General features: G+C 41.7%; 1 protein-coding gene across 9 annotated transcripts in view; it reads right to left on the minus strand.

The window, feature by feature from the left end:
- The window catches only part of LOC132883485 (neurexin-1a-like), a 602,912-nt gene that overhangs the window by 442,656 nt on the left and 140,119 nt on the right, over nt 1-20,137 (minus strand). The window contains exon 5 of one of the 9 annotated variants that reach the window (XM_060917167.1): nt 11,334-11,344. The exons of the other annotated variants lie outside the window; for them this stretch is intronic. Coding sequence (XP_060773150.1) covers nt 11,334-11,344 — 11 coding nt within the window. The remainder of the gene's footprint in view (nt 1-11,333; nt 11,345-20,137) is intronic. 9 annotated transcript variants of the gene reach the window in all.

The raw sequence follows: 20,137 nt of genomic DNA on the forward strand, positions 1-20,137 counted from the left end.
CTGATTACCTATGAGCTTTTGTTCTGTTTTTGTAGATTTGTTTTCATCCAAAAAACCAACAAAAAAAAAAAAAACAAGAATGGACCAATTACTAATGATAGGTTAATGAAGCTCTTCAAGCTAATGATACACCCACCAATGTCATCACAATTTGTATTGAAAAAACCCCCAGCTCTTGTTAGGTTCTAGCTGGGAACCTGTTTATCAGGTTTCAAAAGAATTCATTTTTGGTTGAAATGCTCTGAACAATTCAAAATTTGTTTTGAACAGACCTGACCTTCCTCCAGAACACTTTTAAAAATTACAGTTCTAGTATTTTCTTAAATAGAAACCAGGAAGGGTTCTATATAGAGATTCCTCCTGATCATTTTATATATATATATATATATATATATATATATATATATATATATATATATATATATATGGGGCGGCACGGTAGTGTAGTGCTTAGCGCTGTCGCCTCACAGCAAGAAGGTCCGGGTTCAAGTCCTGTGGCCGGCGAGGGCCTTTCTGTGCAGAGTTTGCATGTTCTCCCCGTGTCCACATGGGTTTCCTCCGGGTGCTCTGGTTTCCCCCACAGTCCAAAGACATGCAGGTTAGGTTAATTTAACAGTAAGAATATGTTGAATTGATCATATTTTTTGTAGAATTTACAAATTGTTGTAGTTTAAACACAGACAAACTGTAATACTAAAACAGAATGTGATAATTAAAATTACATCATTGCCCTGTTAAAAAAATTAAAAAATGTCAGTAGAGGCTCTCCGGCACATTTCGTAAAACTCTAAATCAAATAAAATATCTGTCTAGTAGATCATTGCTTGTAACCATCATTTTGGAGCCACAAAAACCAATAATCGAGAACACTCGCAATTCATTCCTAGATGTTTTTTTATTCATGGCACGGTGGTGTAGTGGTTAGCGCTGTCGCCTCACAGCAAGAAGGTCCGGGTTTGAGCCCCGTGGCCGGTGAGGGCCTTTCTGTGCGGAGTTTGCATGTTCTCCCCGTGTCCGCGTGGGTTTCCTCCGGGTGCTCCGGTTTCCCCCACAGTCCAAAGACATGCAGGTTAGGTTAACTGGTGACTCTAAATTGACCGTAGGTGTGAATGTGAGTGTGAATGGTTGTCTGTGTCTATGTGTCAGCCCTGTGATGACCTGGCGACTTGTCCAGGGTGTACCCCGCCTTTCGCCCGTAGTCAGCTGGGATAGGCTCCAGCTTGCCTGCGACCCTGTAGAACAGGATAAAGCGGCTAGAGATGATGAGATGAGATGCTTTTTTATTGTACAATGAATATCTGTAAAATTAACAGTTATGTATTGATTATTGTACATTGAATACCTGTAAAATTTAGTTATCATTAATTGTACGTGGAATCCCAGTGAAATGTACAAGTTATTCTGTAATGTTGTTTACATTTCACTGTATTTTTAAGAGGATTATTCTGGCAACCACAGCTGCCAGTATTTTTCCATAAAAACAACGGATTTTTTTTTTTTACAGTGTAGGATAAGCGATATGATAACAATATTGCATGTTATCAGACCAAATCAATGAAACATGCTAGAAGGGAATAGAACATGTTTTTATTCCATCAAAAAAGTGTCCTGTATGTATAATAACTCCCAATATTCCACTCCAGTGACATCACTCCTAGTGTTTTCCCAATGAGTAGACATGTACTGTCAAAATGGCAAACCGGTTAAAAAAAAAAACAAAAACTTGTTGGTTTATTTATTTATTTATTTATTGGATGTGTCCATATAATATAAAGAACAGTACATGGTAGTGTGAAGCTATTCAGGGTCCATTCAGGGTCCTAAATGTAAAATAATATTTCCTTTGTTCGCTAAAAGAGGGTAAGGTCTGTGTAGTCCATTATATCTCTTAATCTTATATTTTTTATGAAAAGAAAATACACCAAAATAAGCAAACTTAACAAACAAAAAAAACATCAGAATGCTAAAATCCAAGAAATTTCAAAATTCTGTACCGCTAAGCTCTTCCTGCTAGTATTTTAAATTGCTAATACTTGCTATTATTGCAAATAATGCTCTGGATAATATATTGTATTGCTAACACACCAGCTATTATTTTATTTTGCTAACACTTCTCCTAGTATGATTACAAAGGCCCTGTTTACATTATTTCGAATCAGCGGATCATCAAATTAACGTTTTTAAAACGATTCGCGTACACACAGCAACGCCAATACACGATTCGCGTGCACACAGCAACGCCAATACACGGATACGCTAATCACATGACTAATTAGACGGCACGTCACATGATCCCAGTGGATACCGGGCATGCGCAAGTTACTCACCACTTGCAAGTGGAAGGATGGCAAGCGAACACCTTCTCCAGCAAATAAACACATCTGGCTGTGATGTTCATGTTCTCACTGAGTTTAAGCGCCTGAAGGAGGTTGAAATGTGTAAATAAACCTCAGTGCGGCTCAGCGCTTCCTCCTGCGCTCCAAATCACTCCGCCCTGAACAGCGAGTGCCCTCTGGAGGGTGCGCACTCCGGCCCTGCGCAGCTCACAGAGCGCGCGAGTGAAGCGCACGAGCAGTGATTCGGGACTGAGCCGCTGTGTGTGTGATCCCAACGCCAGCGAATCAGGAAGGTGGATGTCACAGTGACGTTGTCCAATGACGACGTCAGTTAGAGCTCAGCACAGCGTATCCGCGTATTCTCAATGTTTACACAGCACCGGACCAGACACGAACTGGGTTGAATACGTGGGCTCTGGCGGATTCCCGTTTCCCGGCGTTTTAATGTGAACGGACAGTGCATCCACGAAGAAAACGAGACAGATACGGTCTAATGTAAACTTGGCCTAAGACTCCTCTAGTGTTTGTATTGCTAACACTCCTGTTCATACTTTATACTGCTAATGCTCCTATTATGGCTAGCACTCTTGCTAATATTTTGTATTGCTAACACCCACCTAGTATTTTGTATTATTCATGTTACTGCCAGTAATATCTATCTATCTATCTATCTATCTATCTATCTATCTATCTATCTATCTATCTATCTATCTATCTATCTATCTATCTAACACTAGTCCAGAAGTTTCCAGGTTTTTCAGGCTACCTGGGAATTTTGTAATCACTCAGCACCATTTCAGTCATTCAGAAGTGTTTATTCGTTAATTTTCTGGCACTGGAATATTCTTCAAACCTCAATATCACTTGCACACCAATTCATGCATTTCAGTCTTTAATATGAAAATGGAGCAGTCTTGCAATATTAAAATTTTAATTTAAATATCAGGGGAGAATAAAAGCTAAAAAAGAACTCAGGTTGTAATATATCGCTCCGGCGTCTAGCTCAATAATGTGGTGGCTGGCTGAGGTGGGACCTGGTTTGCTGACTTCTGAGGGAGCCGAGGCTTATTAAACATGGAATTAGCATTCATTCAGCCTTTTTAAACCCTCACTCATTTTCCTCGCAGCATGCAACGAGCGTGAAAGAATGAGTCACAAATCTTTAAATGAAGGATGGCATGAACAGGGCCTGCGGTGATCATCAAAGTTTATATTACAGTGCTGCTGAATTCTGGATTCTGATTGGTCATAAGGTGTTGATTAATTTTCTATAACAGCAGCTCTGACAATAGTGCAGCTGCAAATTACAGCTTTATATTCATGTATTCGTTCAAATACATTATTGTTTCTATCATAACAAAACAAACAGGGATGATCTACAAAATCTAAACCTAATAATATATGTATGTGTGTGGATATGTTTAATAAGTTGAAGTCTTCTGACATTTTCAGGATCGAGGACGTATTCATGGTGATTTCTCTGTTAAATGAAAAGCTTCCATTTAAAAAAAAATTAACATAGAGAAAAAATTAAGGTAGGCAAGAGAACGACTGTTTAAGTGAGAACAGTAACCAACTTGTTTCATGGCTGTTCAAAACATTAAATGTCCCCATAAATGGATAATATAGTATAATATGTCATTCTTTAATAAATACAAATAGCTGCAGTTGATTCCAAATTACTGTGATAAGAGGAATAATGAAATTCAGGACATGCTGTTATTGGAAAATAATCAGTTTGTAGTTCAGTTTGGTAACTGTAATTCTGACTCATCATACCACATTATCGTTGATTATTTTCCGCCACACTGCATTTGTGTTACTCACTCAAACTGCTGTGTTTCTGCTCAGATCTTTCTACAGAAAATAAATCCTGTTACACAGACTGAGAGAGCGAGTAGTGAGAGGAGGCAACACATGATTGCACCCTTTTTCCCCTGTAGCTCGAACTGACTAAAACAGAATGTTTAATATTCCTGGAGAAGCACAAACACTCCTGGAGACACGAAGTCGAAAACATTGGAACATCAAATAGCTAAAGACATGCCTAAACTTCTGCCTGTAATGAAGTTGGAGGGAGAAGAGCATCCATGTCTGATCTACTGAAGAGCATCTACATCAGGCCTCTCCTCCCTTTCACCCCAACTCGAGCCGATCTACATCAGGCACCTCCTTAATCTCACCCCAAATGTGAGCCGATCTACATCCGGCCCCTCCTCCTTCTCACCCCAAACTCAAACCAATCTACATCAGACCCCTCCTCCATCTCACCCCAAACTCGAGCAGATCTACCTGTATATCAAGCCCCTCCTCCATCTCACCCAAAACTCAAACCGATCTACATCAGGCCCTTACTCCATCTACCCCAAATTCGAACTGATCTATATCAGGCCCCACCTCTATCTCACCCCAAATTTGAACCAATCTACATCAGGCCCCTCCATCTCACCCTAAAATCGAGCCAATTTACATCAGGCCCCTCCTCCATCTCACCCCAACCTCAAGCCAATCTACATCAGACCACTCCTCCATCTCACCCCAAACTCGAGCAGATCTATATCAAGCCCCTCCTCCATCTCACCCCAACCTTGAGCCAATCTACATCAGGCCCCTCCTCCATCTCACCCAAAACTCAAACCAATCTACATCAGGCCCTTCATCCATCTCACCCCAACCTTGAGCCGGTCTACATCAGGCCCCTCTTTCATCTCACCCCAAACTCAAGCCGATCTACATCAGGCCTCTCCTCCATCTCACCCCAAACTTGAGCCAATCGACATCAGGCCCCTCCTCCATCTCACCCCAAATTCAAGCTGATCTACATCATGCCCCTCCTCCTACACAAACATTATTTATAAGCTATAGGTTCAGGAGACAGTGTATTTTTTTCTCAGTGACAAAAGAAAGAAGTCAAATCCATCAAACACAATCTGCTGACCTTCTAGAAGGAAATCACTCACCTTCCTGCTTCAGAAGTCTTATGTGCTTAAGGTTTCTGAAACTAAGTTTATTGTCAGCATTTTTGTTGTTACAATTTCTTTCTTTCTTTCTTTCTTTCTTTCTTTCTTTCTTTCCTATTCAATTTGATTCTCTATTAGATATTTATCTAGCTCTGTAATAGAAATATTCTTTCTCCTTTCCTTTTTCTTTTGTTTTTTTTATTTTATTCCTATATTATTCTTCAGTTCATCTCATCTCATCTCATTATCTCTAGCCGCTTTATCCTTCTACAGGGTCGCAGGCAAGCTGGAGCCTATCCCAGCTGACTACGGGCGAAAGGCGGGGTACACCCTGGACAAGTCGCCAGGTCATCACAGGGCTGACACATAGACACAGACAACCATTCACACTCACATTCACACCTACGGTCAATTTAGAGTCACCAGTTAACCTAACCTGCATGTCTTTGGACTGTGGGGGAAACCGGAGCACCCGGAGGAAACCCACACGGACACGGGGAGAACATGCAAACTCCACACAGAAAGGCCCTCGCCGGCCCCGGGGCTCGAACCCGGACCTTCTTGCTGTGAGGCGACAGCGCTAACCACTACACCACCGTGCCACCCTTCTTCAGTTCATTCTGTCATTAAATAATAATAATAATAATAATGGCTGAACGGTGGTGTAATGGTTAGCGCTGTCACCTCACAGCAAGAAGGTCCTGGGTTCGAGCCCCGTGGCCGGCGAGGGCCTTTCTGTGCGGAGTTTGCATGTTCTCCCTGTGTCCGCGTGGGTTTCCTCCGGGTGCTCCGGTTTCCCCCACAGTCCAAAGACATGCAGGTTAGGTTAACTGGTGACTCTAAATTGAGCGTAGGTGTGAATGTGAGTGTGAATGGTTGTCTGTGTCTATGTGTCAGCCCTGTGATGACCTGGCGACTTGTCTAGGGTGTACCCTGCCTTTCGCCCGTAGTCAGCTGGGATAGGCTCCAGCTTGCCTGCGACCCTGTTGAACAGGATAAAGCGGCTACAGATAATGAGATAATAAAAATAATAATAATAATTTTTTCACTATCCCAATGTCACTTTACAGGAGGAAAAAAAGGGTGAGCATTAAGAGAAGAAAAGAAATGTTCATGGAAGAGATAAGTCCTCAATTGTGATTTAAAGGTAGAGAAGGTAGAGAAAATGTTTGTGCTTGTTTGTTTATTTTTTCTTTCTTCTTTCTATTTCATTGTATAGATTTTTTATTTTTCTTTATTTGATTCTGATTCATCAATTTGTTTATATTTATTTTCTTCGATTCTTTCTTTCTTTCTTTCTTTCTTTCTTTCTTTCTTTCTTTCTTTCTTTCTTTCTTTCTTTCTTTCTTTCATTTTCCACAAATTTGTTTTTCTCTTCATCATTTTTGATCAATTTTAAATGAAGAAAGTAGAATCAATAAAGCAGATGCTGACCTTAAAAGGAAATGGCACACTTTGTCATGTTACCGCTTCAGTGGTGTTATGTGGGCATCGGTTCTGAGCTCAAGGTCACTCTCTAAAGCCATGTGTACAGTCAAATCATTCAGCGTGATGGTGGGTTTTTGTGTGTGTGTGTGTGTGTGTGTGTGTGTGTGTGTGTGTGTGTGTGTGTGTGTGATGGGGGTCACAGCTGAAATGGAGGAATCAAGGCCACACTGTTGTTAACATCCCATATTTTGAGGCAGAGTGAAGAGAAAAGGCGGCGAGTGAAAGAGATGAGCATGCACTTCTTCTTCACTGCTCCTGAATCGGTGATAAATCGAGTTGCTTTGTCGCTCATATGTACACAATGCTAACTGCACGCACGACTCAAAGCCCAGTGCAGCGACAGGCTGGAGGAGAAGCACGACATGGCCTTTGTTTGGAGCTGTGGTGGTGACGTGAGAGCGCTCATTAAGTCTGCTTGAACAGCAGCATGGACTGCTTATCGTCTGCGAGGAGCTGTCAAACACTGCAAACTCCAAACACAGCAAAGCGCTCAAGCCAATTATTTCGGCGCGAGCGTCTCACACATACTGGTCTCAGCGTGATCCAGACGCTGACCCTGACTGCGATTATGTATATGCGCTAAATACTTTCTGAGCATGAGAGCAGTACGGATGTTTCGTGGATATGGAATGAAAGCTGGGTGTAAAGGGGAGAGTGATGGAGCAGGACGTGGGACTGAGTTCAGAATTATATAACAGCAATGTGAAAAAAAAATCTATATCCTTTATGAAGCATGATACAGTTTGTGAATTTTCACACTGAGGTGCTACAGTACACTGTGAGAACATACGTGACGATACAAACGTGTTCCACACATGTTCCATAACACATACAACTATAAATGGATTAAAATGAATAAAATGACAAAATGATTAAATGATAAAATGATTAAAATGACATTCTTTACTCATAAACAGATCCTGTCATTGTTGACAAATCACTGTGATATAAGAGGGACAATATATCCATCCATTTCATTTGATCTCTTTTTTTATTTTTATATATCACCTCCAGTTTTTATTTCTTTCTATATTTTTCATTCTTGTTTCTTCATCAGTTTTTGGCTGTAATTAGATTTCTTGTTTCCTTTCTTTATTTATTTTAATTATTTTCAAATCTCACAAACGTTTTCATTCTTTTATCTTTCTATTTACAGTGTCTTGCAAAAGTATTCATCCCCCTTTGTATTTGTCCTGTTTTGTCACATTACAAGCTGGAATTAAAATGGATTTTTGGAGGGTTAGCATCATTTGATTTACACAACATGCCTACAAATTAAAAGGTGTAAATTGTTGTTGTATTGTGACACAAACAATAATTAAGATGGGGAAAAAAAACAGAAATCTGGATTGTGCATAGGTATTCATGCTCCAAAGTCAATACTTTGTAGAGCCACCTTTTGCTGCAATTACAGCTGTAAGTCTCTTGGGGTATGGCTCTATTAGCTTAGCACAGCTAGCCACTGGGATTTTTGCCCATTCCTCAAGGCAGAACTGCTCCAACTCCTTCAAGTTAGATGGGTTGCGTTGGTGGACAGCAATCTTCAAGTTATGCCACAGAATCTCAATTGGATTGCGGTCTGGGCTTTGATTAGGCCATTCCAAGACATTTAAATGTTTCCCTTTAAACCACTCCAGTGTAGCTTTAGCAGTATGTTTAGGGTCATTGTGCTGCTGGAACGTGAACCTTTGTCCCAGTCTCAAACCTCTGGCTGACTCACAAGTTTTCCTCCAGAATTGCTCTGTATTTCGTGCCATCCATCTTTCCTTCAGTCCTGACCAGCTTTCTTGTCCCTGCAGATGAAAAATATCCCCACAGCATGATGCTGCCATTACCATGCTTCACTGTAGGAATGGTGTTCTCAGGGTGTTGGGTTTGTGCCACACATGGCATTTCCCACCATGGCAAAAAAGATCAATTTTCGTCTCATGTGACCGGAGAATAATCTGTGTGTTTGCGGAGTCTGTCACATGCTGTTGGACAAACTCCAAATGTGTTTTCTTAAGCAATTACTTTTTTTCTGGCCACTCTTCCATAAAGCCCCGCTCTGTGGAGTGTACAGCTTAAAGTGGTCCTATGGACAGATACTCCCATCTCCACTGTGGATCTTTGCAGCTCCTTCAGTGTTATCTTTGGTGTCTTTGTTGCATCTCTGATTAATGCCCTCCTTGCCTGGTCTGTAAGTTTTGGTGGGCGGCCTTCTCTTGTTAGTTTTGTAGTGGTGGCATATTCTTTCCATTTTGCTATAATGGATTTAATGGTGCTCCCAGGGATATTCAAAGATTGGGATTTTTTTTCTGACCCAAGCCTTATCTATACGTCTTCACAACTTTGTCACAACTTTGGTTTAAAGGGAAACATTTAAATGTCTTGGAATGGCCTAGTCAAAGCCCAGACTTCAATCCAATTGAGAATCTGCGGCATAACTTGAAGATTGCTGTACACCAATGCAACCCATCTAACTTGAAGGAGTTGGAGCAGTTCTGCCTTGAGGAATGGGCAAAAATCCCAGTGGCTAGCTGTGCTAAGCTAATAGAGCCATACCCCAAGAGACTTACAGCTGTAATTGCAGCAAAAGGTGGCTCTACAAAGTATTGACTTTGGAGCATGAATACCTATGCACAATCCAGATTTCTGTTTGGAGGCTCCTTGGTTTTCATGTTGCTTGCTTAGTAGTGTTGCAGAGTCAGGGTCCTTCCAGAACAGGTTGATTTATACAGACATCATGTGACAGATCATGTGACACTTTCGCTACGTTCACACTGCAAGGCTTAATGCTCAATTCCGATTTTTTTGTGAAATCCGATTTTTTTGTGAGGTCGTTCACATTAACAAATATATGCGACTTGTATGTGATCCTCAGTATGAACGAAAAGCGACCTAAAAGTGTTCCGCATGCGCACTGCAGGATACGACGATGTCACACGCAGTGAGCATGGCCAGTGTTTACGGAAGTAAAACCGCCTGGTTGCGGTATGACCCATCCAATCTAGCTTGAATAGCTGCATCCCCCCAAATGGAAATCAGCTCCCTAACCTCTGCGTCCTTCCATTGAGAAGATTCAGAACCTTCACAGCCCGAAGCGTCCCTCGCATTGATGTCATGCGCAGGGGCGCAGATACGTTTTTTGAACTGGGGGGGACAAAAAACTGGGGGGGACAAAGCTGCCAGCAAACCAACCCCAACCCTGATATGCCTGTCAAACTTGTTGTTAGTAACCATAGCAACCAAGCTCGAGCTCGCAACCTGTGCAGTCTGCGCAGCTCAACCAACCGAATATCAGTCTTTGTTTTGTTTTATGTGAATTGTTGCAACTATGTATACACTGCTGTGCACCTCAATAAACCGAATGGTAATTAGTCTTTTGATTTTTCCGTGAGGTTTGCCTTATGCAAAGAAAGACAGCATAGACGTTTTTTCCTCCCTATAAGTAGGGGGGACCGAACGAGGTGAATTTAAATATGACTCGTCCCACCCTCTATCTGCGCCCGTGATTATGCGCCATGTTGTTATAACTTTTTTGAGAGACCCGCCGCCTACTTCAGCGCAGAATAGTGACGTTTGTGGCTTGTTGATGACGTGTAAGTCGGATGAATGCGACCTGGTGGTTCAGACTGAAGTCGCATATGAAAAGAGTGGATAGGAATCAGAATTAGCACCACATATCCAAACGGCCTGGGTCGGATTTGAAAAAATCGGATCTGTGTCGTTCATATTGTCAATAAAAGATCGGATACAGGTCACATATGGGCGAAAAGATCGGATTTGAGTCACTTCAGCCTGCAGTGTGAACGTAGCCTTTGATTACATGCAGGTGGATCTTAATCAACTAATTATTTGATGTATGAAGTGAATTGGTTGGACGACATGGTGGTTTAGTGGTTAGCGCTGTCACCTCACAGCAAGAAGGTTCTGGGTTCAAACCCAGTGGCCGGTGAGGGCCTTTCTGTGTGGAGTTTGCATGTTCTCCCCGTGTCTGCGTGGGTTTCCTCCGGGTGCTCCGGTTTCCCCCACAGTCCAAAGACATGCAGGTTAGGTTAATATGGGACGACGACCTTGGGCTGAGGTGCCCTTGAGAGATGCACCTAACTCCCAACTGCTCCCCGGGCGCTGTTAGCATGGCTGCCGACTGCTCTGGGTATGTGTGTGTGCTCATTGCTCACGTGTGTGTGTGCATGTGTGTGTTCACTGCTTCAGATGGGTTAAATGTAGAGAGGAAATTTCACAAGTGTGTGGTGAATGAAGTTGTGCTTTCTTTTCAGCTCTTATTTAGGGGTTTCATATGAAAGGGGGTGAATACTTATGCACACTACAGGTTTGTGTTTTTTTCATCTTAATTATTGTCTGTGTCACAATAAAACAACAATTTGCACCTTTAAAATGGTCAGTATGTCATGTAAATCAAGTGGTGCTGCTAACCCCCCAAAAATCCCATTTTAATTTCGGCTTGTAATGCGACAAAACAGGACAAATACCAAGGGGGATGAATACTTTTTCAAGACACTGTATTTAGTTTTTTTCTTTTTTTGTTATTTCCTTTCATCTGTACTTTCTTTCCTCCTTTTTATCTGTTCTTGTATTTTCCATTAATTTAATTTCATTCTTTTTTATGCATCCTTCTTGAACTTTATTTTCTTTTGTTTGTTAATTTCTGTTTCTTTTTTTCATTATTAGCTCATCCGGCCAACAGGCGATGAGCTGATGCCATCATGTGTTGTCTGTCATCTGTCCCTCGTCCGTCATCTGCCATCCGTCTGGCGTTGTCCAAATTTCATGATCACTCTTTCTCTCTCAGTTCTTCACTGATTTTTATTCTCTTTGGCAGGAAGGTAGGTCTGCCTCTGGTGCATATAGCTTCTACCCAAATTTGCGTAATTGCACTTAATAATGAAGATATGGAGTAATTAGCCCTGATGAGCAGTTTTCACACACATCGCTTCTTCTCCCTCAATTCTTCACCAATTTTGATTCTTTCTGGCATGAAGGTAGGGGGACCTACGGTGCATATAACTTCTACCCAGATTTGGACCGGAGTGAGCAACACTGTCATTAATGGTTTCTTTCTTTCTTTCTTTCTTTCTTTCTTTCTTTCTTTCTTTCTTTCTTTCTTTCTTCTCTATTTAGTTTTCAAATCCTTGTTTTCTCTCATTCATTTAATTTATTTGCTTGTTTGTTTCATTATTTCATTTATTTGTTCTTTTTGCTCCTTCCCTCCATCCTCCCATCTTTTTTTCATTCATTCTTTCTTTTCTTCCTTTTTTGCTTCAATTTTCTAATTATTTCTTTCTCATTTTCTTTTTCATTTCTTAAATTATTGTTTCCCCACTCTTTTATGTTTTCCTTGTGTTCTTTCTGTCCCTTCATTTCTCTCTGATTTTTTTTCTTTTCTCTCTTCACTTTTTCTTAATTTCTCTTTTTTCTTAATTTCCCTGAGGGAACCCGCCCAAAGGGATCAATAAAGTTTTATCTAATCTAATCTAATCTAATCTAATCTAATCTAATCTAATCTAATCTAATCTAATCTTTGCACATTTCTTTTTCTCTTTTTAAACTGGTCACTATTCCTTTTCTCTCTCTCAACCTTTTTAATTTTTAAGTCTTTTATAGTTATTCTTTCTTTTGTTTGTCCTTTCTTTCTTTCCATGTCTTTATTTTCCTCTCTTTTCCTTTTTCATAAATGTCTGTTTTATTTTTCCTCTTGCAAATCATTTTCTTCTTTCTTTCTTTCTTTCTTTCTTTCTTTCTTTCTTTCTTTCTTGTTACAATGTTGCTATAGTGACTGTACTCTGAGCTGTTACTATAGAAACAATAATGTATTATACTGAAGAATCATGGTGTACGTTTTACAGCGTTGAAAGCAAAACAGCTTTACAGCTGCTTCCAGAAATCTGATGAGAGAGAAGTGCTCTTTCTTTCTTTCTTTCTTTCTTTCTTTCTTTCTTTCTTTCTTTCTTTCTTTCCCTCCCTCCCTCCCTCCCTCCCTCCCAGATGACTTGGACAGATTGCTTCACAGGGTCCTGGTATGCATGCTTCAAACCCAAGTCAGTGATTGTCTCCTGATGCATTCTGGGAAATCTTGGCAATATAACAAAGGCAGCCATCCTTCCTTCGAGCTCTGCTGATTTCTACAGCAGGATCCAGACGTGACTGAGGAGTTCATGGTGCAGTTGTGAGGATGAGTGAGTGTGTTTGAATGTGTGTGTGTGTGTGTGTGTGTGTAAACATGACTAAACTAAGTCCTTCTCAATTAATACAAATAAACATCATTAGTTTAGTCTCTGGTGGCACGGTGGTGTAGTGGTTAGCGCTGTCGCCTCACAGCAAGAAGGTCCGGGTTCGAGCCCCGTGGCCGGTGAGGGCCTTTCTGTGTGGAGTTTGCATGTTCTCCCCGTGTCCGCGTGGGTTTCCTCCGGGTGCTCCGGTTTCCCCCACAGTCCAAAGACATGCAGGTTAGGTTAACTGGTGACTCTAAATTGAGCGTAGGTGTGAATGTGAGTGTGAATGGTTGTCTGTGTCTATGTGTCAGCCCTGTGATGACCTGGCGACTTGTCCAGGGTGTACCCCACCTCTCGCCCGTAGTCAGCTGGGATAGGCTCCAGCTTGCCTGCGACCCTGTAGAACAGGATAAAGCGGCTACAGATAATGCGATGAATGAGTTCAGCCTCTGCCTTAGCTCCGCCTACTTAGACGTTCTGTTCATTTGCATAATACGCAAAAGCTCCTTGTACAAAAGAGTCCTCAGATTTTTATTTTGTTTTTGCATCCAATCAAACCTTGGAGGGCAGAGCTTGCTTTACTCAAACAGCTCTCACAGATGTTTGGTCACATGGATTTGCAGAACACTTCAAAGACTTGTTGAAGAGAATATTACGATTATGAGAACGTGTACAAAATGTGAGGCGTGGTTATTCCTAGGGGGCGGAGTTACACTCAAGTAACTGTTTTGTCCAGTCGAGTTGAAATCTGGCACCTTGATCCATGTCTTCATGAGACAATTCTTCTCATCAGCCAATCAGCTTTCAGCAGGAATATGACAGGGTTCGGGGATGTGATGGAAGCCACGCTTGGACCCCGCAGATCACTTTGATCTTTAATACTTTCTTTCGTTTTTTTATTTTTTATGTTTAATGTTTTCCATTTTTCAGTGTTTGGATAAGCTCATTTTCCTTCATTACTCTTCCCTTTTGCTTTTCCTCTGTCCTTTCTTCACATTTTCCTTTATTTTCTTTCTCAATTATTTTTTATTTGATTTTTTTATTTTTATTTATTTTCCCATCTGAATTTTTCTTTTTCTTTCTTTCTTTCTTTCTTTCTTTCTTTCTTTCTTTCTTTCTTTCTTTCTTCATTATTTTTTATTTTCTATTTCTTTTTCTCTTGATTTTTAATTATTTTTTCTTTCTTGTTTTCCTTAGTTATTGCCTTTCTTTCTTTCTTTCTTTCTTTCTTTCTTTCTTTCTTTCTTTCTTTCTTTCTTTCAAAATTAGCAAAACAACAGGGCTATTAAAAAAGCTAGCTATTTTTTCCATTTCATTCTCTTTTTTTTGGTCTGAATTGTTCTTTCTTTCTGAAAAAGAAGTTGTTAACAAAACAACAAAATTTTTAAAACTCTTGCTGCAATGTTTTTTTTTGTTTGTTTGTTTTTAACAAAACCATACAAAACCTGTGAGTAAAGCTCCCTAACACCCTGAGAGAGAGAGAGAGAGAGAGAGAGAGAGAGAGTAGAGGAAAAGAGGAAGTGTTGAGAAGTTCATGCAGTTTGAAAGTAAGTACACATGCTGGTGTCAAACACTTCATTTCAGAAAAATCCCTTCCCAGCACTTTCCACACTCCGGGCTCAGAATGTCACAGCCTTCCGTGTAGCCGAGGCTCCGAGCCACCTGCCGTGGAAATCACAACTGTCTGAGCCATATGGAGAAGATTTCTGCCAAAAACTCTCTCTGTGTGTCTCTCCTCATTAGGACCATCAGCGTAGGTCATCATCTCACACACACACACACACACACACACACACACACACACACACACACACGGGGTAGCCATCGGCCTCATTTGTCCCTCAAATACACTATTTGGGGATTTAGGTCACTCTGTAATGGCCACACTCACTCACTCACTGATTCTTAATTCCTTTTTCCTTTTCTCTTTTTTATTTAGCGTTGTGGGTTTAATTTATTTATTTATTTATTTTAAATCCAGCTTTTTGGCCTCTTTTTCGGATTCTTTTCTTTTGTCTTTGTGTCTGGGTCTCTGGGTATTCTGTTTCAGAGAGAGAGAGAGAGAGAGAGAGAGACAGGGTGGAGGATGGTTGAGAGACACTGATATGCTGGCAGAAGCCTGGAGCTTCCCATCACGGTGGTCGATATTCGTGTCCCAGAACGTCATTCCTGCTCGGAGATCTAACGATCATCTTGCACACTGGCTCGCTCACGTCTCATCACATCTCCTCCTCTCCGTTCCTCTCTCTCTGTCTCTGTTTCGCTCTCTCTCTCTCTCTGTTCCTCCTCTCTCTGCATTCCTCTCTCTGTTCCTCTCTCTGTGTTCCTCTCTCTGTTCCTCTCTCTGTGTTCCTCTCTCTGTTCCTCTTTCTCTCTCTTCCTCTCTCTGTTCCTCCTCTCTCTGTGTTCCTCTCTCTGTTCCTCTTTCTCTGTGTTCCTCTCTCTCTCTCTTCCTCTCTCTCTCTGTGGTCCTCTCTCTCTGTTTCTCTCTGTTCCTCTCTCTCTCTGTTTCTCTCTGTTCCTCTCTCTGTTCCTCTTTCTCTGTGTTCCTCTCTCTCTCTGCTCCTCTCTCTGTTCCTCTCTCTCTCTCTCTGCTCCTCTCTCTCTCTCTTCCTCTCTCTCTCTCTGTTCCTCTCTCTGTTCCCTCTCTCTCTCTCTGTTCCCCTCTCTCTCTGCTCCTCTCTCTGTTCCTCTCTCTCTCTCTCTGTTCCTCTCTCTATCTGTCTCTCTCTGTTCCTCTCTCTCTCTGTCTCTCTCTGTTCCTCTCTCTCTCTCTGTTCCTCTCTCTCTCTCTGTCTCTCTCTGTTCCTCTCTCTCTCTGCTCCTCTCTCTGTTCCTCTCTCTCTCTCTCTGTTCCTCTCTCTCTCTGTCTCTCTCTGCTCCTCTCTCTGTTCCTCTCTCTCTCTCTGTTCCTCTCTCTCTCTGTCTCTCTCTGCTCCTCTCTCTGTTCCTCTCTGTCTCTCTCTCTTCCTCTCTCTCTCTGTGGTCCTCTCTCTCTGTTTCTCTCTGTTCCTCTCTCTCTCTGTCTCTCTCTGTTCCTCTCTCTGTTCCTCTTTCTCTGTGTTCCTCTCTCTCTCTGCTCCTCTCTCTCTCTCTTCCTCTCTCTCTCTGTTCCCTCTCTCTCTCTCTCTGTTCCTCTCTCTGTTCCCTCTCTCTCTCTCTCTGTTCCCCTCTCTCTCTGTTCCTCTCTCTTTGTGTTCCTCTCTCTGTTGCTCTCTCTGTTGCTCTCTCTCTGTTCCCCTCTCTCTATCTCTCTTCCTCTCTCTCTGTGGTCCTCTCTCTCTGTTTCTCTCTGTTCCCCTCTCTCTCTCTCTCTCTCTCTCTCTCTCTCTCTGTTCCTCTCTCTCTGTTCCTCTCTCTCTCTCTTCCTCTCTCTCTGTTCCTTTCTCTCTCTGTGTGTTCCTCTCTCTGTTCCCCTCTCTCTATCTCTCTTCCTCTCTCTCTGTGGTCCTCTCTCTCTCTCTCTCTCTCTCTCTCTCTCTCTCTCTCTCTGTGTGTGTTCCTCTCTCTCTGTGTTCCTCTGTCTATGTTCCTCTCTCTGTTCCCCTCTCTCTCTTCCTCTCTCTCTCTCTTCCTCTCTCTCCGTTCCCCCCTGTCTCTCTGTTCTTCTCTCTCTCTCTGTTCCTCTCTCTCTGTTCCCCCCCTCTCTCTCTTCCTCTCTCTGTTCTTCTCTCTCTCTCTCTGTTCCTCCTCTCTCTGTGTCTGCTCTGTGAGCTGGTCAGTGTCTCTTCCTGCATCCCTTCAAAACTGTAGCTGTGGATTTTCTCAGCCATGTTGAACTCTATCGCACATCACGAGTCATTCTGAGCTTCACAACACAAGACTCTATGCTGCAGTGTTTTTTTTTCCCTTATATTGTCTTGTGTGTGTGTGTGTGTGTGTGTGTGTGTGTGTGTGTGTGTGTGTGTGTGTGTGTGTGTGTTGTTGTTGTTGTTGTTGCTGTTTTCTTAAATTTGTATGGCACTGTCTTCTCTTTTTCTCTCTCTTTTCTTCTCAACTTCTTTTATTTTTTTCTCCTCAAACATTTTCCTCCTTTTCTTCTTTTTTTATACATCTTATCACATTACCAGTAAACTGAGAAAGCGTAATGAGCTTTACTTCTGACACTGGAGACTCCTTCCATAAATCTGAAAGAATAATCTCCTTTATTATTTCAACAAAACTTCAGCATGAATGATTTCATGAGGTTTTTTTTAAATACTTTTACGTGGATTTAACATTTGCTGTGCATTCCATGTGTCAGTGGTTACTATAGGAACCTCATGTAAAATACTGTCAGAGGAAAGAAACCAACGCCTTCTGACCAATCAGGATGGAGAACTCAGCAGCGCTGTGGTGTAAACGCCTTTAACTGACATCAGACATTTCAGCTTTCATTTTGTGTCCCGCTTATAGTCATCAGTTTTTTTTTTTAAGATTCTCCGGGTGAAGGATGGAAACCAGGTGCTAAAGAGCCACGAAATACTTCTATTCAGGGCAGATAATTGAGTCAGGCAGCTGCAAATATTGGTGTATTGTTAATGGGAAAAGTCATTAGGGCCATGCTACACCTACAACCACTTCTCACCACCGCAGACTGACAGCCGAGCAGAAGGAAGACATGAAAACGGCCGTAATAGCGTCAGAGGCACGATGGAGCACCAACAGCCGAGATCCGCCGGGAGCCAAAAGCAATGAAAGATGAAGAAAAGGCGTGTAGCAATCACGGCGGCAGGATAGCATGAGGCAGAATGATTAGGTCATACGGGTCTTAATCTGGGAACCGTGCAGCGGGGGATCGAAGGCACACAAGGAACTGATCAAACTACATGAAGTCAGTTCATCACCTCCAAGCCCCTGATTACAGAGAAACAGTGTCACATCCACGTCCACGCAGAATCCCATCAATCTCAAATCAAGACTGTATTTTTTTTTTTCGTGAGGAATGCTAGTAATCAGTTTCATAATCTCACATCCAGGAGTTGTATTATTAATGATAAAATTCAAAGTCACAATAGTGTGAATGTTCAGTAAATGCTTAAAGGAATAAAGATTTTTTTTGTTTTTGTTTTCTAAACATTTTAAGATTTCTATATTTTATCAATTTGGGATTGAAACAGGGAACAGTGTTGCCAGATACTGCTGACGTTTTCCAGCCCAAAATATGTTCAAAACCCGCCAAAATGCACTTAAAACCGCCCAATCTGGCAACACTGACAGGGAATCGATAAGGAATCAGAATCGATAAGGAGTCGGAAACAGTAAGCAGTCAGAATCGATAAGGAGTCAGAATCAGAATCGATAAGGAATCAGAATCGCTAAGATTCAAACAATACCTAAGATTTTCAAATCAGTCATGATGTACAAACTCATTTCTCTAGCCGCTTTATCCTTCTACAGGGTCGCAGGCAAGCTGGAGCCTATCCCAGCTGACTACAGGCGAAAGGCGGGGTACACCCTGGACAAGTCACCAGGTCATCACAGGGCTGACACATAGACACAGACAACCATTCACACCTACGGTCAATTTAGAGTCACCAGTTAACCTAACCTGCATGTCTTTGGACTGTGGGGGAAACCGGAGCACCCGGAGGAAACCCACGCGGACACGGGGAGAACATGCAAAGTCCACACAGAAAGGCCCTCGCCGGCCCCGGGGCTCGAACCCAGGACCTTCTTGCTGTGAGGCGACAGCGCTAACCACTACACCACTGTGCCACCCATGTACAAACTTCTCACATTTATCTTTTTTTTGTTGTTGTTGTTTTTTATTCATCCCTTTCATCAACTTCACCCAAACTCTACTTTGATCAACTGAGTCAAGGATGAAGCATCTGGATTTTTTTAGCCACATGTGGAATGTTCGTCCACACAGTCCTAATCCCAGATTGAGGATATTGATCCATTTTTGTCCATTTTTTTTATGCTGTATTAAATATGATATTTCTCAGGGACCCAGAGCTGGTGCTTATCCAAGTGTAGCCAACCTCATATGAACACATGATGGCACTTAACCAAGTCCTGACAGACCATGCTGATTCGTAGTTGTGCGCTCTGGACATGTTTCGTCTGAGGGCTTGAACTCCCCCAGTTACCCCGGTTAACATTTCCAGCTCCAGACCTCATGGCCATTAGCAGGTCAGGTCACCAGCAGCCCCGTGTGAAAAGGGGGAAAGGAAGGACAGGTTCTAATTGAGAGGTTTTTTTTCCCCCTTTAAAGAGAGACCTAGTTTGCTCAGCAATGTTACAGACTTTAAGGGAAGATTTATGACTGGTCTCTTCAACCCAATTGACCTGCACTTTCTGGCGCGTGGGCGCAGAGGGCATTGTTTAATTATGCATATTTCATGCCGATCTGAGCAGACTGGCTGCTCTCCAAATCGTTATGAGGGCAACTCAGAAAGAAATAGGTATGTGAAAATATTGGTGCTCATTATGGCTAATACAGCTAATAAAATCCTTGGCATTTATACCAGGATTCAAAAATGTTATTGCTTTTTTTTTGTGGCACATCATTAATTCCTAGTAATCTGTTGTCTTGGATGCCTCAGCTATTCATCCAAATCGCACTCAGCGTGTAAATATTTCACATTTTGTCTCCGTAACTGCAACTGAATTCATATTCCAAGTTAATAAATAAATAGACAAGTCTTTTATCAATGATGCCTGCTGCTGATATATTACACCACAGAAACACTGGATTCTGGTTGGTCAGAAGGTGTTGATTCATTTTCTCTAACAGCAGCTCTGACAGTAGTTTCTATGTAACCTGTATAGAGGATTCTACACAATAACATCATAAAAAATAAAATAAAAAAATCACATGTTGTGGTTGATATGGTGAAGTTTCCTTTAAAGAGATGTTTGCTGAGCATTTATGGAAGGAGTCTCCAGTGTCCGTGCTTTGTAACAGTCAGAGGTTTTCCAACACAGAGAAAACAGAAAGAGCTGGTGAGAACTGTTTATAGCTACTATAATACAAGTGAGAACAGGAACGCCACATGCTTTAAGGTAACTATAAATGGATAAAAAGTATAGAAAATTGTAATCGTTGGCAAATTGCTATGGTGTAAGAGGACTAAAACACTTTGAGATGTGCTGGTACATGAAATTAACAACTTAAAGGTAGTAACAGTGACTACACTTCATCACATCATCA

The sequence above is a fragment of the Neoarius graeffei genome, chromosome 3, assembly GCF_027579695.1.
Source record: "Neoarius graeffei isolate fNeoGra1 chromosome 3, fNeoGra1.pri, whole genome shotgun sequence".
Classification (NCBI taxonomy): domain Eukaryota; kingdom Metazoa; phylum Chordata; class Actinopteri; order Siluriformes; family Ariidae; genus Neoarius; species Neoarius graeffei.